Source organism: Anolis carolinensis, unplaced genomic scaffold (genome assembly GCF_035594765.1).
Source record: "Anolis carolinensis isolate JA03-04 unplaced genomic scaffold, rAnoCar3.1.pri scaffold_8, whole genome shotgun sequence".
Taxonomy (NCBI): Eukaryota; Metazoa; Chordata; class Lepidosauria; order Squamata; family Dactyloidae; genus Anolis; species Anolis carolinensis.
In genome coordinates this window covers 5,155,109-5,169,995 of record NW_026943819.1, presented here as the reverse complement: position 1 = coordinate 5,169,995, position 14,887 = coordinate 5,155,109, and the positions used below count along the sequence as shown (strand labels likewise).

The following is a 14,887-nucleotide window of genomic DNA, read 5'->3' as shown; positions in this document are numbered from 1 at the left end:
ATATAATATATTTCATTTCAAAATAATATGATATAATATAATATAATATGGGGCAGGATAATATCATATATATAATATATTTCATTTCAAAATAATATGATATAATATAATATAATATGGGGCAGGATAATATTATATACATAATATAGTTCATTTCCAAATAATATAATATAATATTTCATATCATAATAGAAGATAAGATGGGGTGGGATAATAATATGTACATTGTATCATATAATATAGCGATATGGGATAATATATCGTACATCCTTTATATCATTTTCCTATCATAATATAATAATATGGGGCAGGATAATATATACATAATATATTTCATTTCTAAATAATATAATATGATATAATATAATATGGGGCAGGATAATATCATATACATAATATAGTTCATTTCCATATGATATGATATGATATGGGGCAGGATAATATCATATACAAAATATATTTCATTTCCAAATAATATAATATAATATAATATAATATAATATAATATAATATAATATAATATAATATGGGGCATGATAATATCATATACATAATATAGTTCATTTCCAAATAATATAAGATAATGTGGGGCAGGATAATATCATATACATAATATATTTCATTTCCAAATAATATAATATGATATGATATAATATAATATGGGGCAGGATAATATCATATACATAATATATTTCATTTCCAAATAATATAATATAATATAATATTTTTTTGGACACAGGAATTCTTAAATCAAAAATTTATATTATATTATATTATTTGGAGATGAAATATATTATGTATATGATATTTATTTATTTGACATGAAATAAATATATACATAATATATTTTATTTCCATATAATATAATAAATTATATATATTATTATAATATAATATTTTGATTTAAGAATTCCTGTGTTCTCTTTCTCCCCCTACTGGAGAGTTGAGGTCACTGCAGAGGAAACCGCTTTAGCCCCGCCTCGAATCCTGCTGCTTTGCATATTATTTGCGTCACGTTTCCCCGCCCACTCCTTTCTGCTATTGGACGACAGAGTTGTCCGTTTACGTCGAGAGGTAAGATGGCGGCTGTCAAGGAAGACGCGGGAGTGTTGTTGTGGGAAGACGCGACTTTTACCACGTTTTAAAAGGGAATTTTAGGGAACTGAGGTTAGAGGACGTGTTCCCCCCAAATTGGGAGCAGCTGAGGAAGGAGAAAACCTTGAAATGGTTGGTTTTATTATTTTTTTTTCCAGTGAAAAGCCTGCTGTGCCTTAAGAGTTGTCTGGTTCAGCCTCATGGGCTTTGTCGTTCCCAGAAATGTGTGACGTTTCATGTAATTTATATTTATTATAATAGTTTTAGTCCTATTATACTCAATATTATAGTAAAAGCATACAATCATAGAATTGGAAGGGACCCCCAAAGGCCATCCAGCCCAACCCCCTTCTGACATGAAGGATGGCACAATCCAAACCCTCCCGACAGATGGCCATCCAGCCCCATAGGCATTAGCAAGTTCATGGAGAAATATAGGATCATAGAACCAGAGATGGAAGGGGTAACTAAATGCTATTCATTCCAATTCCTTTCTGCCATAAAGAAAGGCACAGTCCAACCCCTCCCGACAGATGGCCATCCGGCCTCGGCTCAAAATCTTAAAGAGAAGGAATTGGATAAACCTATCGCATCATATACAGTACATGCGATATAACATTGTATTGGGTTGCTGAGAGTTGTATTGCCATGTCCCAGAAGCATTCTCTCCTGACGTTTCGCCCACATTTGTGGCAGGCATCCTCAGAGGTTGTGAGATAGATTGGAAAGTAGGCAAGGGAGGTTCAAACTGAACTTGCCTAGTTTCCAGTATACCTCACAACTCCCACAATTCCCAACAACCTTATTAAACTGCAAAAACTTGGTTCTTGCGGAAGGGACATCCTGATCCCCACATTTTACTCTAGTTTTTCAATGAATGTGTCATCAAGTCTCAACCAACTGAACCCCAAAACCAAGTTTGTGGAGTAGAACAACTACTTACATTGAAGGACTGCACAATTAAACCAAGAACAGGAAGTTTCTCAGATTTTGTTACATAGTGTAATAGATATAATAGTTTCATATAATTTTTACTGTTTAAATTAGGTTTGGAAACTTCCTCCTGACCCTTTTTACGGATTATAGTTGATTCTTATGTAGTTCTCTCTATTGATGCTCCATAGGGTTTCTCACAACAGATGATATGATTGACAAAGAGAGAGAAAGTGTAGATAGATAGATTTGAGAAAAAGTGATATATGATTGATAATCATAGAATCCTAGCGTTGGAACGGATCCCCAAAGACCATCCAGTCCAACCCATTTCTGTTATAAAGGCACCATCAAAGCCCAACTGATACATGGCCATCCAGCCTTTGCTTCAAAATCTCCAGAGAAGGAGACCCAAGTCACAGATTGTCCAATCGGATAATGCTGGGATGGCCATCTGTCGGGAGGGCTTTGACTGTGTCTTCCTGCCTGGCCGAAAGGAGTTGGACTGGATGCCCTTTGGAGGTCTCTACCGATGTGACACATCTGTGGACTAGTGTGTCTCGACACACCCTTTGCAAAGCTCTGCTTTAGAGTGTTTTAATACTGAAGGCCACACTCTCAGCCTCAGAGGAAGAAAAAGCAAACCTCCTCTGGACAACTTTATCCCCAACGATAGATTTGCCTTGAAGTCGCCACAAGTCAGAAACGACTTGGAAGGCACTCACCACCCATAAACAATAATGATGATTAGTTTTTAAAATGTTGTTTTGATTCGTTACAAGTTCAATTAATAGAATTTGAATGCCAGTTAGGAATTGTGGGAGTTGAAGTCCAAAACACCTGGAGGGCCGAAGTTTACCCATGCCCACATGACGTTGGACCATAGTGAAGAAAAAGTATGTGTTGCAGGGAATAAAATAATCACAATGCCTGAGGTTTTGGAGATTTATAAGGTTTATAGGATTTATAGCCTGTGTCTTTCCTGCGACAGGACCTGTAGCTGCTTGTTGTAGTTGTAGCATTTGGAGGAGACGACATTCCCAAGGAGGGCAGTTGAGCATGGCTTCCTCCCCAGGATGTGGCAAGGAGGACTCCTGTTGCTCCCACCGGATGGCGGTGCCCAGCGTCCACCAGACTCTGGACGAGATGGATTTCGAGAGAGGTACAGAAGGACTTCTTTCGCAGGTTGGCCCCAAAGCAAGGCAGGGACAAGGACATGAGTTTAGGTTAAATTGCCTCCCTCCTGTGCTTGGTCTACCTGGGAGTTAGAAAGCAGCAATATCCAGGATGGATTACAGAACATACATATGCGGCAAACATTCAGCGCTGTTTATATACAGACAAGACAGTTGTACATAGAAAGAGGTATATATCGGCTTTTCCCATCTTCGACAACTTCGAGGCTTGTGCTTGGTCCCGGACACGTGTTTACGTGTGTGCGTGTGTGTGTGGGGGGGGGGGGGCTGTTGCTTCATCTCCCTGCTGGAGAGCTTTGTTCATAAGTTTCCTTCTTGATCAGATCACCAGCATTTTTCTGGCATTTCCTTATGGGTGCCTTAAAATGTCTCCCCACTTTTAAGCAATACCTATTTATCTACTCACATTTTGCTTTCAAATCGCTAGGTTGGCGGAAGCTGGGCTAAAGGCCAGGAGCTCACTCTGACTCGGGCTTCAAACTGTCAACCTTTTGATTGACAAGATTTACTGCAGCTGGTGGTTTAACATATGTCATAGGATAACTTGGTTGGGACCCAAGCCTATTACAGTAGAGTCTCACTTATCCAACATAAACGGGCCGGCAGAATGTTGGATAAGCGAATATGTTGGATAATAAGGAGGCATTAAGGAAAAGCCTATTAAACATCAAACTACATTATGATTACATTGGATAAGCGAGTGTTGGATAAGTGAGACTCTACTGTATTTATTTTATTTATTAGCGACATTTATATCCCGCCCTTCTCACCCCGAAGGGTACTTGGTGCGGCTTACAAGTTATATTTACATATAATATATTATATTATTAACATAGCACACTATAAGCATCATATATTACTATATTGTAGTACAGTAGAGTCTCACTTATCCAACACTCGCTTATCCAACATTCTGGATTATCCAACGCATTTTTGTACTCAATGTTTTCAAAACCGTGATATTATGGTGCTAAATTTGTAAATACAGTAATTACTACGGAGCATTGCTGCCTATTGAACTACTTTTTATGTCAAATTTGTTTTATAACATGATGTTTTGGTGCTTCATTTGTAAAATCATAACCTATTTTGATGTTTAATAGGCTTCTCCTTAATCGCTCCTTATTATCCAACATATTCGCTTATCCAATGTTCTGCCATGTTCTTATGTTGGATGAGTGAGACTCTACTGTATAACAGTATATTGTAATATTAGTAATATTACATGTAATATAAATATACAATTATAATAGTGTATTATTATATTGTATTACATCATATTATTATTATCATTATCATATTATTATTATTAATATGCGTAATATTCATTGCTGTTTCCTATACTATGTGGAGTGGAATTAATCAGAAACAGTTTTTAATAAAACGTTTTCTTTTTGTGTAGGGATTTGGTGTGCTGCTCTGAACGGAGACCTCGAGAAGGTCAAACGGCACGTTCTGAATCATGGAAACCCCAGTGAGCCGGATGCCTTTGGATACACTGCTTTGGTAGGCTGATCATTATCGCCTTTTCGGACAGATTTTACCAGTGGAAATCAGTCAGGCTACCAGCAACTAATGTCCCTGTCTACTTCAGGAAGGGGAAAAACACTGCTGTGATGTTGGATTATGAGGACATGTATATATCCAGCATGGATATCCAAAATGGGAGGAACATATGGGAAGCTTTTGCAGTTTGTCTAATAATAATTCCTATATTGGCAAATAAGACTGAAATAAGAAAACAGCTACAATATATAGCAGGCATGGGCAAATTTGGGTCCTCCTGTACACGAATAAGATGCCTTTGTGAAATGAAACAATCAGGTCAGATAATTTTATTTACAGTATTTCTATTCCACCCTTCTCACTCCAAAGGGGACTCAGGGCGGATTACAGAACACATATACGGCAAACATTAAACACTTAATTATAACAATGACAAGACAGACAACAGATAGAGGTATATATAGGCTTTCCCATCTTTTGGCATCTGGGGAGGGTGCTGTCGCTTTATCTCTCTGCCGAAGAGCTTTCTTTGTTCGTAAATTTCCTTCTTTTTTTGATCAAACGCCAAGTCTAAATAACTCCCTGCTTTAATGCAGTTCCTATTTATCTACTCACATTTGTTTTTGAACTGCTAGGTAGGCAGAAGCTGGGCTAAAGGTCAGGAGCTCACCCCGACCCAGTCTTTGAACTTGGCAAGATTTATTGCAGCTTTGTGATTAACCTGCTGTGCTAAAGCCGGGGTCAGTCTTTCATAAATAGACAAAACTTTTGCAATTATGTGCAATCCCCAAGTTATGAACTAAATAGGTTCTGTAGGTTTGTTCTCGAGTAGAATTTGTATGTAAGTCGGAACAAGTACATTTTTAAAGTGTAACTTCAGCCAAATATACATAGATATTAGTTTTGGATCATGTAGGGAAGGATGAACACTTCCGTGGTGTTTGTTTTGCTGTCTGTGTCCCTGTATAGAAGATTTCACCTCACTTTCTGTCCTTGAGAATTAGATTTTGAAAAAAATGAGGCTTTTTATGGAAACAAGGATTAGAGAGAAATCTTCAGTGGAGACAGTCCCCCCCCCCCCCCCACAATAAATCTTCGAGGAGTGGATTTCCCTCCCTAAATGTAGATTTCTCTCACTTCCTGCTGTCCCAGCCCCATTTTTAACCATGAATTGTTTTAAAGTTGGATGCTTGGAACTCATGGACGGCCTGCACTTGAGAAAAGTAATGTTCTGGGTCTTTGTGTTTTTCTGCCTTGCAGCACTACGCCAGCCGTCACGGGCATTATGACGTCTGCCGTTTCCTCCTGGAGAGGGGAGCCCTTTGCGACGCCCAGACCCATGGCGGGGCAACGGCACTCCACCGTGCGGCTTACTGTGGCCACATGGATGTTGCCAAGCTTCTGCTGTCCCACGGGGCCGACCCGGGTGCTACAGATGACGAGGGGAAGACCTGCCTGCACAAGGTCTGGGCACAGGACGGTGCTGTTGCTTTTCCTTGAATTCATTCCTGGGGTCATTGTTCCCACAGTCATGACGTTTAAACCAGGTGTGGGCAAACTTCGGCTCTCCAGGTGTTTTGGACTTCACCTCCCACAATTCCTAACAGGTATTGTGGGAGTTGAAGTCCAAAACACCTGGAGGGAGAGCCGAAGTTTTCCCATGCCTGGTGACTCTAAATCTCAGTGATCCCATCATCCCCTGCCTGCTATGCCTGAGCTGCAACAGGTACCTCGACATTTGTTAAATATGCCATAGGGGAGGCGAGGTGTCTGTTGGTTTTGTTGACAAAAAACTTTGGGTTTTGGTTAGATCCAATTCGCGCCCTGTGTCTGATATATGTTGTTTAATGAGCCCTTTGGCTTGATCATATCCCATATTGAGTAGGCCTTTCCCTCTCTTGCTCCAGGCTGCTGAGAACGGACACCACGAGGTCTGCCGCCTTCTGTTGGAGCACAGCACAGGACTGAGGCAGGTGCGGGACAAGAGCCTCCGGCGCCCCTGCGACCTGGTTCCAGACCAGAAGGAAGACCTGAGGAGGCAGCTTTCCGACCAATGACCCGTGTGTTGGTGGCGCATAAAACCAGCCTCTTCTCTGAGACCTCTGTTTCTCAATTCTGCCGTCCTCCAGATGTTTAGCATTTCCTCTCCCAGGATCCCCTGCCACTAGTTTTGCTGGCTGGGGCTTTGGGAAGTTTTACTTCAGAAACAACTGGAGGACCGAAGCTAGAGAACTATTGTCGTAGGGAACTGACTTCATACCATCCCTGTGTTTGTTGTCATCCGCTATTACAACAAAGCAACTGCAAACCCAATCTGCTTTTTGTTCTAATCTGTTTGAGACAAGGCTGGACGTCTTTTGAACTGCAGCTCCCATTGGCCGTCAGTGGCAGAGCCTAGAGTCGTCCTGAAGGGCTTAGAAATCCCTAAAGAGAATATTTTGATCAAATCCTCCAAAGTCAAACCCACAAACAGGGAGGGCCCAACTGTATTTCTTATTTGAGTGGAGACTGCCTGCTAGATGTGGCTCCCAGCCGCTTTTCTGTGACTCCTCATTAGTAAGCCCCTTGGAAGTCACTAGAGGTAGGCTTGGTGAAGACCACCCTAAAATACTAAGTGGAAAGGCTTCAGGATTGGAAAAGGAAGCATCTCAGGAGACCGAAAACTGCCTCTCCCTATTTCCTATAGGCTGCCGGCTTAAGTGCTGAGTTTGCAGCCATTCATTATTTTTCCCAAGAAAGAATGAACTGCACGATGGTCGAAACCGGAGGAGGCCGTGACAGAGTGCCGATGGCATCTCTCACATTGGGGAGTTGCAGCAGGTGAGTGAGTGCTTCTTCCTGGTCTGGCAGATGATATAATCCTGTAATGGTATCTGTCCCCTTTATCACATGGAGAGATCTCTGTGCATCATCCCTGTGAGCCATAAAAGGGATCTTGTTCATCTCTCTCCCCTGCTCCGTCTTTTGCACATCCACCTCAGAAGGGGCCAGGCTGTGGCGCAGGCTGGTGAGCAGCCTGCTGCAATAAATCACTCTGACCATGAGGTCATGAATTCGAGGCCAGCCCGTGGCAGGGTGTGCACCCATCAATTAAAAAAAAATAAAAAATAGCCCCTGCTCATTGCTGACCTGGCAACCCGAAAGATAGTTGCATCTATCAAGTAGGAAATAGTGTACCACTTATAAAGTGGGGAGGCAAATTTAACTAATTTATGACGTTGGAATAAGAAAGTGCAGTCACAGTGGATGTTGAAGCAGCTGCTCTCCCCTGTGGCCAGAATCAAACATCCCCTCAGGAGAAGGTTAAATAGTCTCAGTTCTATGTGTATATGGGCATTGAATGTTTGCCCTATATGTATATAATGTGATCTGCCCTGAGTCCCCTTCGGGGTGAGAAGGGCAGAATATAAATACTGTAAAAAATAAAGAAGGATAAAGTGCCGCTAGGTTTTGATCCTTCACGGACCCCCTTCCCTTGCTGCCCAGGTTCATCTGTGTCCCCTTTGAAAGGACAGATTTCCTGAAGGAGAACCACAAAGACTCTCTTCTGTGTAACCTTGAGAGCTTTGACAACAGCGAGGGATGGAAGGGGAGGGAGAGAAGAAACCCAATATCATCACACTGGAATTAAGTATCATCCTATCTCGAGGCTATTTCCGTCCTGCTTGCCTTGTACCTGTAACATGAACCGTATCCCAGCAGCCTGGTGATACAGAATCAGGGCTTTCAGATCCCCGTAACCCCTTCTTTTCCATTCCTGGACTGTGATGTCACTCTGACTTTGGCAGGAGAGATCTGTGGGGCTGTTTGGAGCTCAGGGTCTTGTGCATAGAAGTTGTGTGTCTGCTCCATTGAATAACTTCAGAACCCATTTAATAATAACAACATAGCACAACCCAAAAACATTCTTGGTGTTTTAGGCCTGTTCTTGGGGTTATTTGGGGCCCTGATTCAGAACATTGCATTGGATAGACCGCATCAGCTCTAAGATATGGTTGTCGTGGGTTGCTGTGAGTTTTCCAGGCTGTATGGCCATGTTCCAGAAGCATTCTCTCCTGACTTTCGCCCACATCTATGGCAGGTATGGAGCCCCGGTGGCGAAGTGTGTTAAAGCACTGAGCTGCTGAACTTGCAGACCGAAAGGCCACAGGTTCAAATCCTGGGAGCATTAATACAAATTAACACTCATGCCACTGGGCAGCTATTAATGTTTGGATAGGATGCTAATAAAGATTCCAAATCCAACTTGCCTAACAGCAGAGCCAAAACCCACGATAGACAATTACTATTATTGATTTACTATTTATTTACTAGTTAAGTTAAAGCACTGAGCTGCTGAACTTGCAGACCGAAAGGTCGCAGGTTCAAATCCTGGGAGCGGAGTGAGCGCCCGCTGTTAGCTCCAGCTCCTGCCAACCTAGCAGTTCGAAAACATGCCAGTGTGAGTAGATCAATAGGTACCGCTCCGGCGGGAAGGTAACAGCGCTCCATGCAATCATGCCTATGGCCACATGACCTTGGAGGTGTCTACAGACAACGCCGGCTCTTAGACTTAGAAATGGAGATGAGCACCGACCCCCAGAGTCAGAAATGACTGGACTTAACGTCAGGGGAAACCTTTACCAATCGACAGACCCAGTCTTTTGAACTTGAACATGCCCATCTGTATTTTAGAATGTGTTTATGAATGTTGATGTAAGCTAATAATTTTTAATCTGATTTATAATGAACTGTACAGTTTTTATATGTGTGTTCTATTGTAAGCCGCCCTGAGTCCTCTGTTGGGTGAGAAGGGCGGGATATAAATGTTGTAATAAATAAATATAAATAAATTTACCTTTTACCTATGGCAGGCATCCTCAGAGGTTGTGAGGTCCTGAAGGAGACCCATAATAAAGGAGACCTCAACCTTTGAAGATGCCTGCCATAGATGTGGGTGAAACGTCAGGAGAGAATGCTTCTGGAACATGGCCATACAGCCCAGAAAACTCACAGCAACCCAGTGATTCTGGCCATGAAAGCCTTCGACAACACATGTTTGTCATGATTTTCTATGGGCAAGTGTGACTGGGTCTGTGAATCCTATCTGTCCCTCTCCTTCTCTCTTCTCCTTGATCCACAAACCTTTAAAGTTATGAAGTTATTTTAGCCAGGGTGACACAGCACCCAAATCATTACATTTGCTGGGATGGGGTGGGAACTTTGGACGGCATCCTGCCCCCGCCCTCCTGGGGCCAGAATAAAACTGGACGCACACCCAGTAGCCAGAGAGTGAGCATTGGCAGCTCTGGGGAACGGGGGGACCATGGAGATTTTCAGCATCCAGCAGTTGGTAAGAAAAGGGGATGAGAGAGGGAGGGCCCATCCAAACTGGGTATACTGGTCTCCGGGATGGGCTGCTTGAGGACTTTGGATGGGCAGTTGTCTTAGTGTAATAATGAAAAGGTTCTGTTCCTGGCTTGAAAGTGTGTGTTCCTGTGTGATTGTGCAGTGGTGACTTGGGCAGAAGCCATCCTACCCCATTTACTTTGCTTGTGTGGCAGAAACTTCATTAAACATGTCAAGGGCAAGGTTTCTCAGGCCAGTACCAAGAATGGAACTTTTGCAGAGATTCATATATCCACATCTTGAGGTTTATATATTTTTTAAAGTTTTTAAAAGGTTCCTGTGGATGTCCTGTAGCAGGCATCTTGGGAGCCTCTAAATCCCTCAACAAAGCATCAAGTGCTTAAAACTTTATATAATGTGATTTTTTTTTGCAATTGTATCTGTTTTATATGAATTGTTGTTTTTACATTGTTTTTAGGCATTGAATTTTTGACTATTGTAAGCCGCTTTGAGTCCCCTCGGGGAGAAAGGCGGGGTAAAAGTGATGTAAATAAATAAAGTGTGGATGACGGAAGCAGAAATCTCGGGGCCAAAAGGTCTGTATGTGGACATCTTCTGAAGTCCCGGGATTTTTTGTTCCTTACTAAAATCCGCATTTTGGTGCTGTCTGGAAGCTTCCCCAGAAGAGCATGAACTTATCCTGGAAGCCAAGGTGACTAGATTGAGGCTGTTATACTTTGGCCATATCTTGAGAAGGCATGACTCACTAGATAAGACCATTATATTTGGTAAGGTAGAAGGTGGTATTCAAAGAGGTAAAGGTCCCATTGCGGTAGGTCAATTCAGTCTCTGAAGCCATATGGATAACAGGAAGAGCTCTTGATCTCATTCATAGGGCTTGATGTCAGTTAACAACAATGGGAACAGCTATGATGATTTATGGCTCACCAAGATGATGGGGTCGGTCCCGGCCCTCCTGGGCAAATGTGTGGGAGCGTGGGCTGCAACGCTTTCGTTGGAGAGAAAGCAAAGGTTATGGGGCAGGTATTAAAAGACCTGCTTCTTATGGGAAAATGTAAAGTTTAAGTTGGCTGAAGGAAGAAAGGCATTATAATTTAAGAGCGCTCGTCATGGCAACAAGCGTCCCTTTTATGACAAAAATACCTCTTGACGTAGTTTGTGGCGTATCAATGGAAAGGGTATAAAAGGGCCATGTGTCGCGTGGCAATTGCCTCTTCAAACGTTCTTTTTTGCTATAAATTTTACGTATGTTGTCAATCTGTCACATTTATCTATACCCCATGTTTTATTTAACCGTTCCAGTTTTGAAGATTAATTTGTCAAGCCTTCCAGATGGTGGCAAATAACAGCGTTCTTTATGAGAGGAAGGGGCTATAAACGTATTCCGGTGAGGCCTTAGTACCTGATGGAGTTTGGCTTCAGGACCTAAATCTGTGGATGCTCCAATCCCGTTACACTATGTAACGAAATTTGGAAAAAAAATCTGTTCCTGGTTTGAAAGTTTTATTTCCTGTTTAATTATGCGGTACTTACTTTGAAAGCAGTTGTCATACTCCAGAAACTTTGTTTTTGTGGCTGCCACAGACTATGTTGAATTGGTTGAGACTTTATGAGATATTCAGTCAATAACTACCGTGTTTCCCCGAAAATAAGACAGTGTATTATATTATTTTTTACCCCTCAAAGATGCGCTAGGTCTTATTTTCAGGGGATGTCTTATTTTTCCATGAAGAAGAATTCACATTTATTGTTGAACAAATAAATGAACATTTATTCTATACTGTACAGTAGTTGTCATCACAAACCAACATAACTAAACCAGACAAACTGTGACTCCTGTCAAAAATTTCTTGTTACTACAGTAGAGTTTCACTTATCCAAGCCTCTGGATAATCCAAGCCATTTTATAGTCATTGTTTTCAATACATCGTGATATTCTGGTGCTAAATTCGTAAATACAGTAATTACTACGTAGCATTACTGCTACACACCCTGGACTTTCCACAGATAAATAAACCTCACTTGCCTAGTTTCCAACAGACCTCACAACCTCTGAGGATGCCTGCCATAGATGTGGGCGAAACGTCAGGATAGAATGCTTCTGGAACATGGCCATACAGCCCGAAAGACATACAACAACCCAATTAAAATATTGACTTCCAGTCATCTTCCTTGGGGAACCAGCCTTTCTGTTTGTTTATGTATCTTCTAGTTCTTCTCTGCTCTCCTTAATTCTCTATCATTTATATTGTTGCCTACTTTTTTCTTTCTTCTTATTCTATCTTTCCATAATCTTTGTTTATATAGTTGGTGATTTGTCTCCAATCTGTCTCTTTTATTGCTTCTCCTTTATTTTTTGATATGAGGTATGTAAGTCTATCCATGTTCTTATTTCTAAAATTTTTATTATCCATTCTTCTTCTTCTGGTACAGTAGAGTCTCACTTATCCAACGTTCTGGATTATCCAACACATTTTTGTAGTCAATGTTTTCAATACAATGTTTTCAATAAATACAAATTTATTTTGGTGCTAAATTTGTAAATACAGTAATTACAACGTAGCATCACTGCCTATTGAACTACTTTTTCTGTCAAATTTGTTGTATAACATGATGTTTTCGTGCTTAATTTGTAAAATCATAACCTAATTTGATGTTTAATAGGCTTCTCCTTAATCCCTCCTTATTATCCAACATATTCACTTATCCAACGTTCTGCTGGCCTGTTTATATTGGATAAGTGAGACTCTACTGTATTAGCTTTTCTTTCCATCTTTTTGCAAAGGATACCCTCGCTGCTGTAGTTAGTAAGAAGAGGAGTTTGTCCTTGTTTTTTTTCTAGTTTTTGGTCATTTATATCTAATAGGAAGGTCTCTGGCCCTAATGGAATTCTGATTTCTAGCATTTCCTGTAATTTCCTTCTAATTTTTCCCCAATAGTCTTTCGCTTTTTTACACGTCCAACACATGTGGTACAGCGTCCCTTCCCTTTCTCCGCATTTCCAGCACATTTATTTATTTATTTGCAGTATTTATATTCCGCCCTTCTCACCCCGAAGGGGACTCAGGGCGGATCACATTATATACATACAGGGCAAACATTCAATGCCCATAAACACATCGAACCGAGACAGACGCAGAGGCAATTTAACCTTCTCCTGAGGGGATGTTCGATTCTGGCCACAGGGGGGAGCAGCTGCTTCATCATCCACTGTGACGGCACTTCCTCATTCCAATGTCATAAATTAGTTAAATTTGCCTCCCCACTTTTATAAGTACAGTAGAGTCTCACTTATCCAAGCTTCTGGATAATCCAAGCCATTTTTGTAGTCAATATTTTCAATATAGCATGATATTTTGGTGCTAAATTCGTAAATACAGTAATTACAACTTAACATTACTGTGTATTGAACTACTTTTTCTGTCAAATTTGTTGTATAACATGATGTTTTGGTGCTTAATTTGTAAAATCATAACCTAATTTGATGTTTAATAGGCTTTTCCTTAATCCCTCCTTATTATCCAAGATATTTGCTTATCCAAGCTTCTGCCGGCCCGTTTAGCTTGGATAAGTGAGACTCTACTGTAGTACCTTATTTCCTACTTGATAGATGCAACTATCTTTCGGGTAGCTAGGTCAGCAACGAGCAGGGGCTATTTTTTATTTTTTAATTGACGGGTGCTCACCCCGCCACGGGCTGGCCTCGAACTCACGACCTCATGGTCAGAGTGATTTATTCCAGCAGGCTGCTCTCCAGCCTGCGCCAGCCCACAACCACAGCATCGTGTTTATATTTTATATTTTTTATATTTTTTATATTTTTTATATTTTTTATATTTTTTATATTTTTTATATTTTATATTTTTGAAGCATTTCCCCAGTTTTTTTGGTGGCAAGTACCATCTATGTGCTATCTTTATCCAGTTTCCTTTAAATCAGTTGCCCAAGCCTGCTTTGAAAGAAGGGCACCTTTGCACAGCGCTTTTCTGATAGAATTTTCCACCTATGGCGCCTGAATGTCTCCGTCGACGGCCCCATTGCCCTCTTCGTCAGGCAGGCATTTCACATGATGTCCCATCCTGATGCCTTTGCTGTCTACATAACACATGTTTGTATAAATAGAGGCTGTTTCAGCCGGGTCAGGAGCTGACAGCGGCATGGCAGGCATTTGGCAAGACGGGGCCTGGGAACGTGGCACCATTTCCATTTGGCAGCATCGGAGAAAGAAGAAAGGGGCATCTTGAGATGAGTCAGCAAACCTGGAGAAACCAATCCCCTTGTGCAAGGATTATTAGTATTATAATATTTATGATATGTATTTATACCCCACTTTATTATAGAATCATAGAGTTGGAAGAGACCACATGGGCTATCTAATCCAACACGGATAATGCACAAATATCTATAATAACATAGAACAAAAAATGTATGTGTATATACACTCTTGTAAGACTCCCAAGAAATATAACACCAATCAGGTTTCTACAACTCTATATTAGAGTAATTCGCTTCAGACTATATTGCATATAACAAAATTGCTTTCAAGATATCATCAGCAAAGGTACAATTTCCATGTCATAATCTAACAAAGTATACTATTTAAGGAGTAAATAACAGACATGAAGAGACAACCAAGTCCATATTATTCCTGGAGTTGCGTGGAATCTTGGGCCAATTTCACTTGTAGTAAAGATATTCAGTCTCCAAAATAACAGTTTCTGTGTTCAAAGGAATTCTTCGTTTGATTCGCAGTTGTTTCCCTTGTTTCGTTATCACTTCCTCGGGTGTTGTGTCTGTTTTAATTTTAT

At 40.9% G+C, this 14,887-nt stretch overlaps 2 protein-coding genes across 3 annotated transcripts in view; both read left to right on the top strand.

The window, feature by feature from the left end:
* Positions 1 to 960: 960 nt before the first annotated feature.
* Positions 961 to 7,043, top strand: ankrd39 (ankyrin repeat domain 39). Of its 2 annotated transcripts, none has more exons than XM_008120627.3 (5): positions 961 to 1,074; positions 3,020 to 3,190; positions 4,627 to 4,730; positions 5,991 to 6,194; positions 6,638 to 7,043. In XM_008120627.3, exons 2-5 carry the CDS (start codon positions 3,088 to 3,090, stop codon positions 6,785 to 6,787), a joined length of 561 nt encoding a protein of 186 aa, XP_008118834.1. In that variant the 5' UTR covers positions 961 to 1,074; positions 3,020 to 3,087; the 3' UTR covers positions 6,788 to 7,043. The 2 variants fall into 2 exon arrangements, with proteins under 2 accessions (XP_008118834.1, XP_008118833.1); XM_008120626.2 differs by lacking the exon at positions 961 to 1,074 and adding an exon at positions 1,081 to 1,227.
* A 520-nt stretch (positions 7,044 to 7,563) lies between these two features.
* ankrd23 (ankyrin repeat domain 23) overlaps positions 7,564 to 14,887 on the top strand; it is a 27,274-nt gene continuing 19,950 nt past the window's right edge. Inside the window, exon 1 of the mRNA XM_003227425.4 lies at positions 7,564 to 10,062. Within this exon, the coding sequence (XP_003227473.2) occupies positions 10,036 to 10,062 (27 nt within the window). The 5' untranslated portion in view covers positions 7,564 to 10,035. The remainder of the gene's footprint in view (positions 10,063 to 14,887) is intronic.

Coding starts and splice junctions, on each gene's coding strand:
- ankrd39 (XM_008120627.3), top strand. CDS start 3,088: ATGGCTTCCTCCCCAGGATGTGGCAAGGAGGACTCCTGTTGCTCCCAC. Junction 4,731..5,990: donor CCTTTGGATACACTGCTTTG/GTAGGCTGATCA, acceptor TCTGCCTTGCAG/CACTACGCCAGCCGTCACGG. Junction 6,195..6,637: donor GGAAGACCTGCCTGCACAAG/GTCTGGGCACAG, acceptor CTCTTGCTCCAG/GCTGCTGAGAACGGACACCA.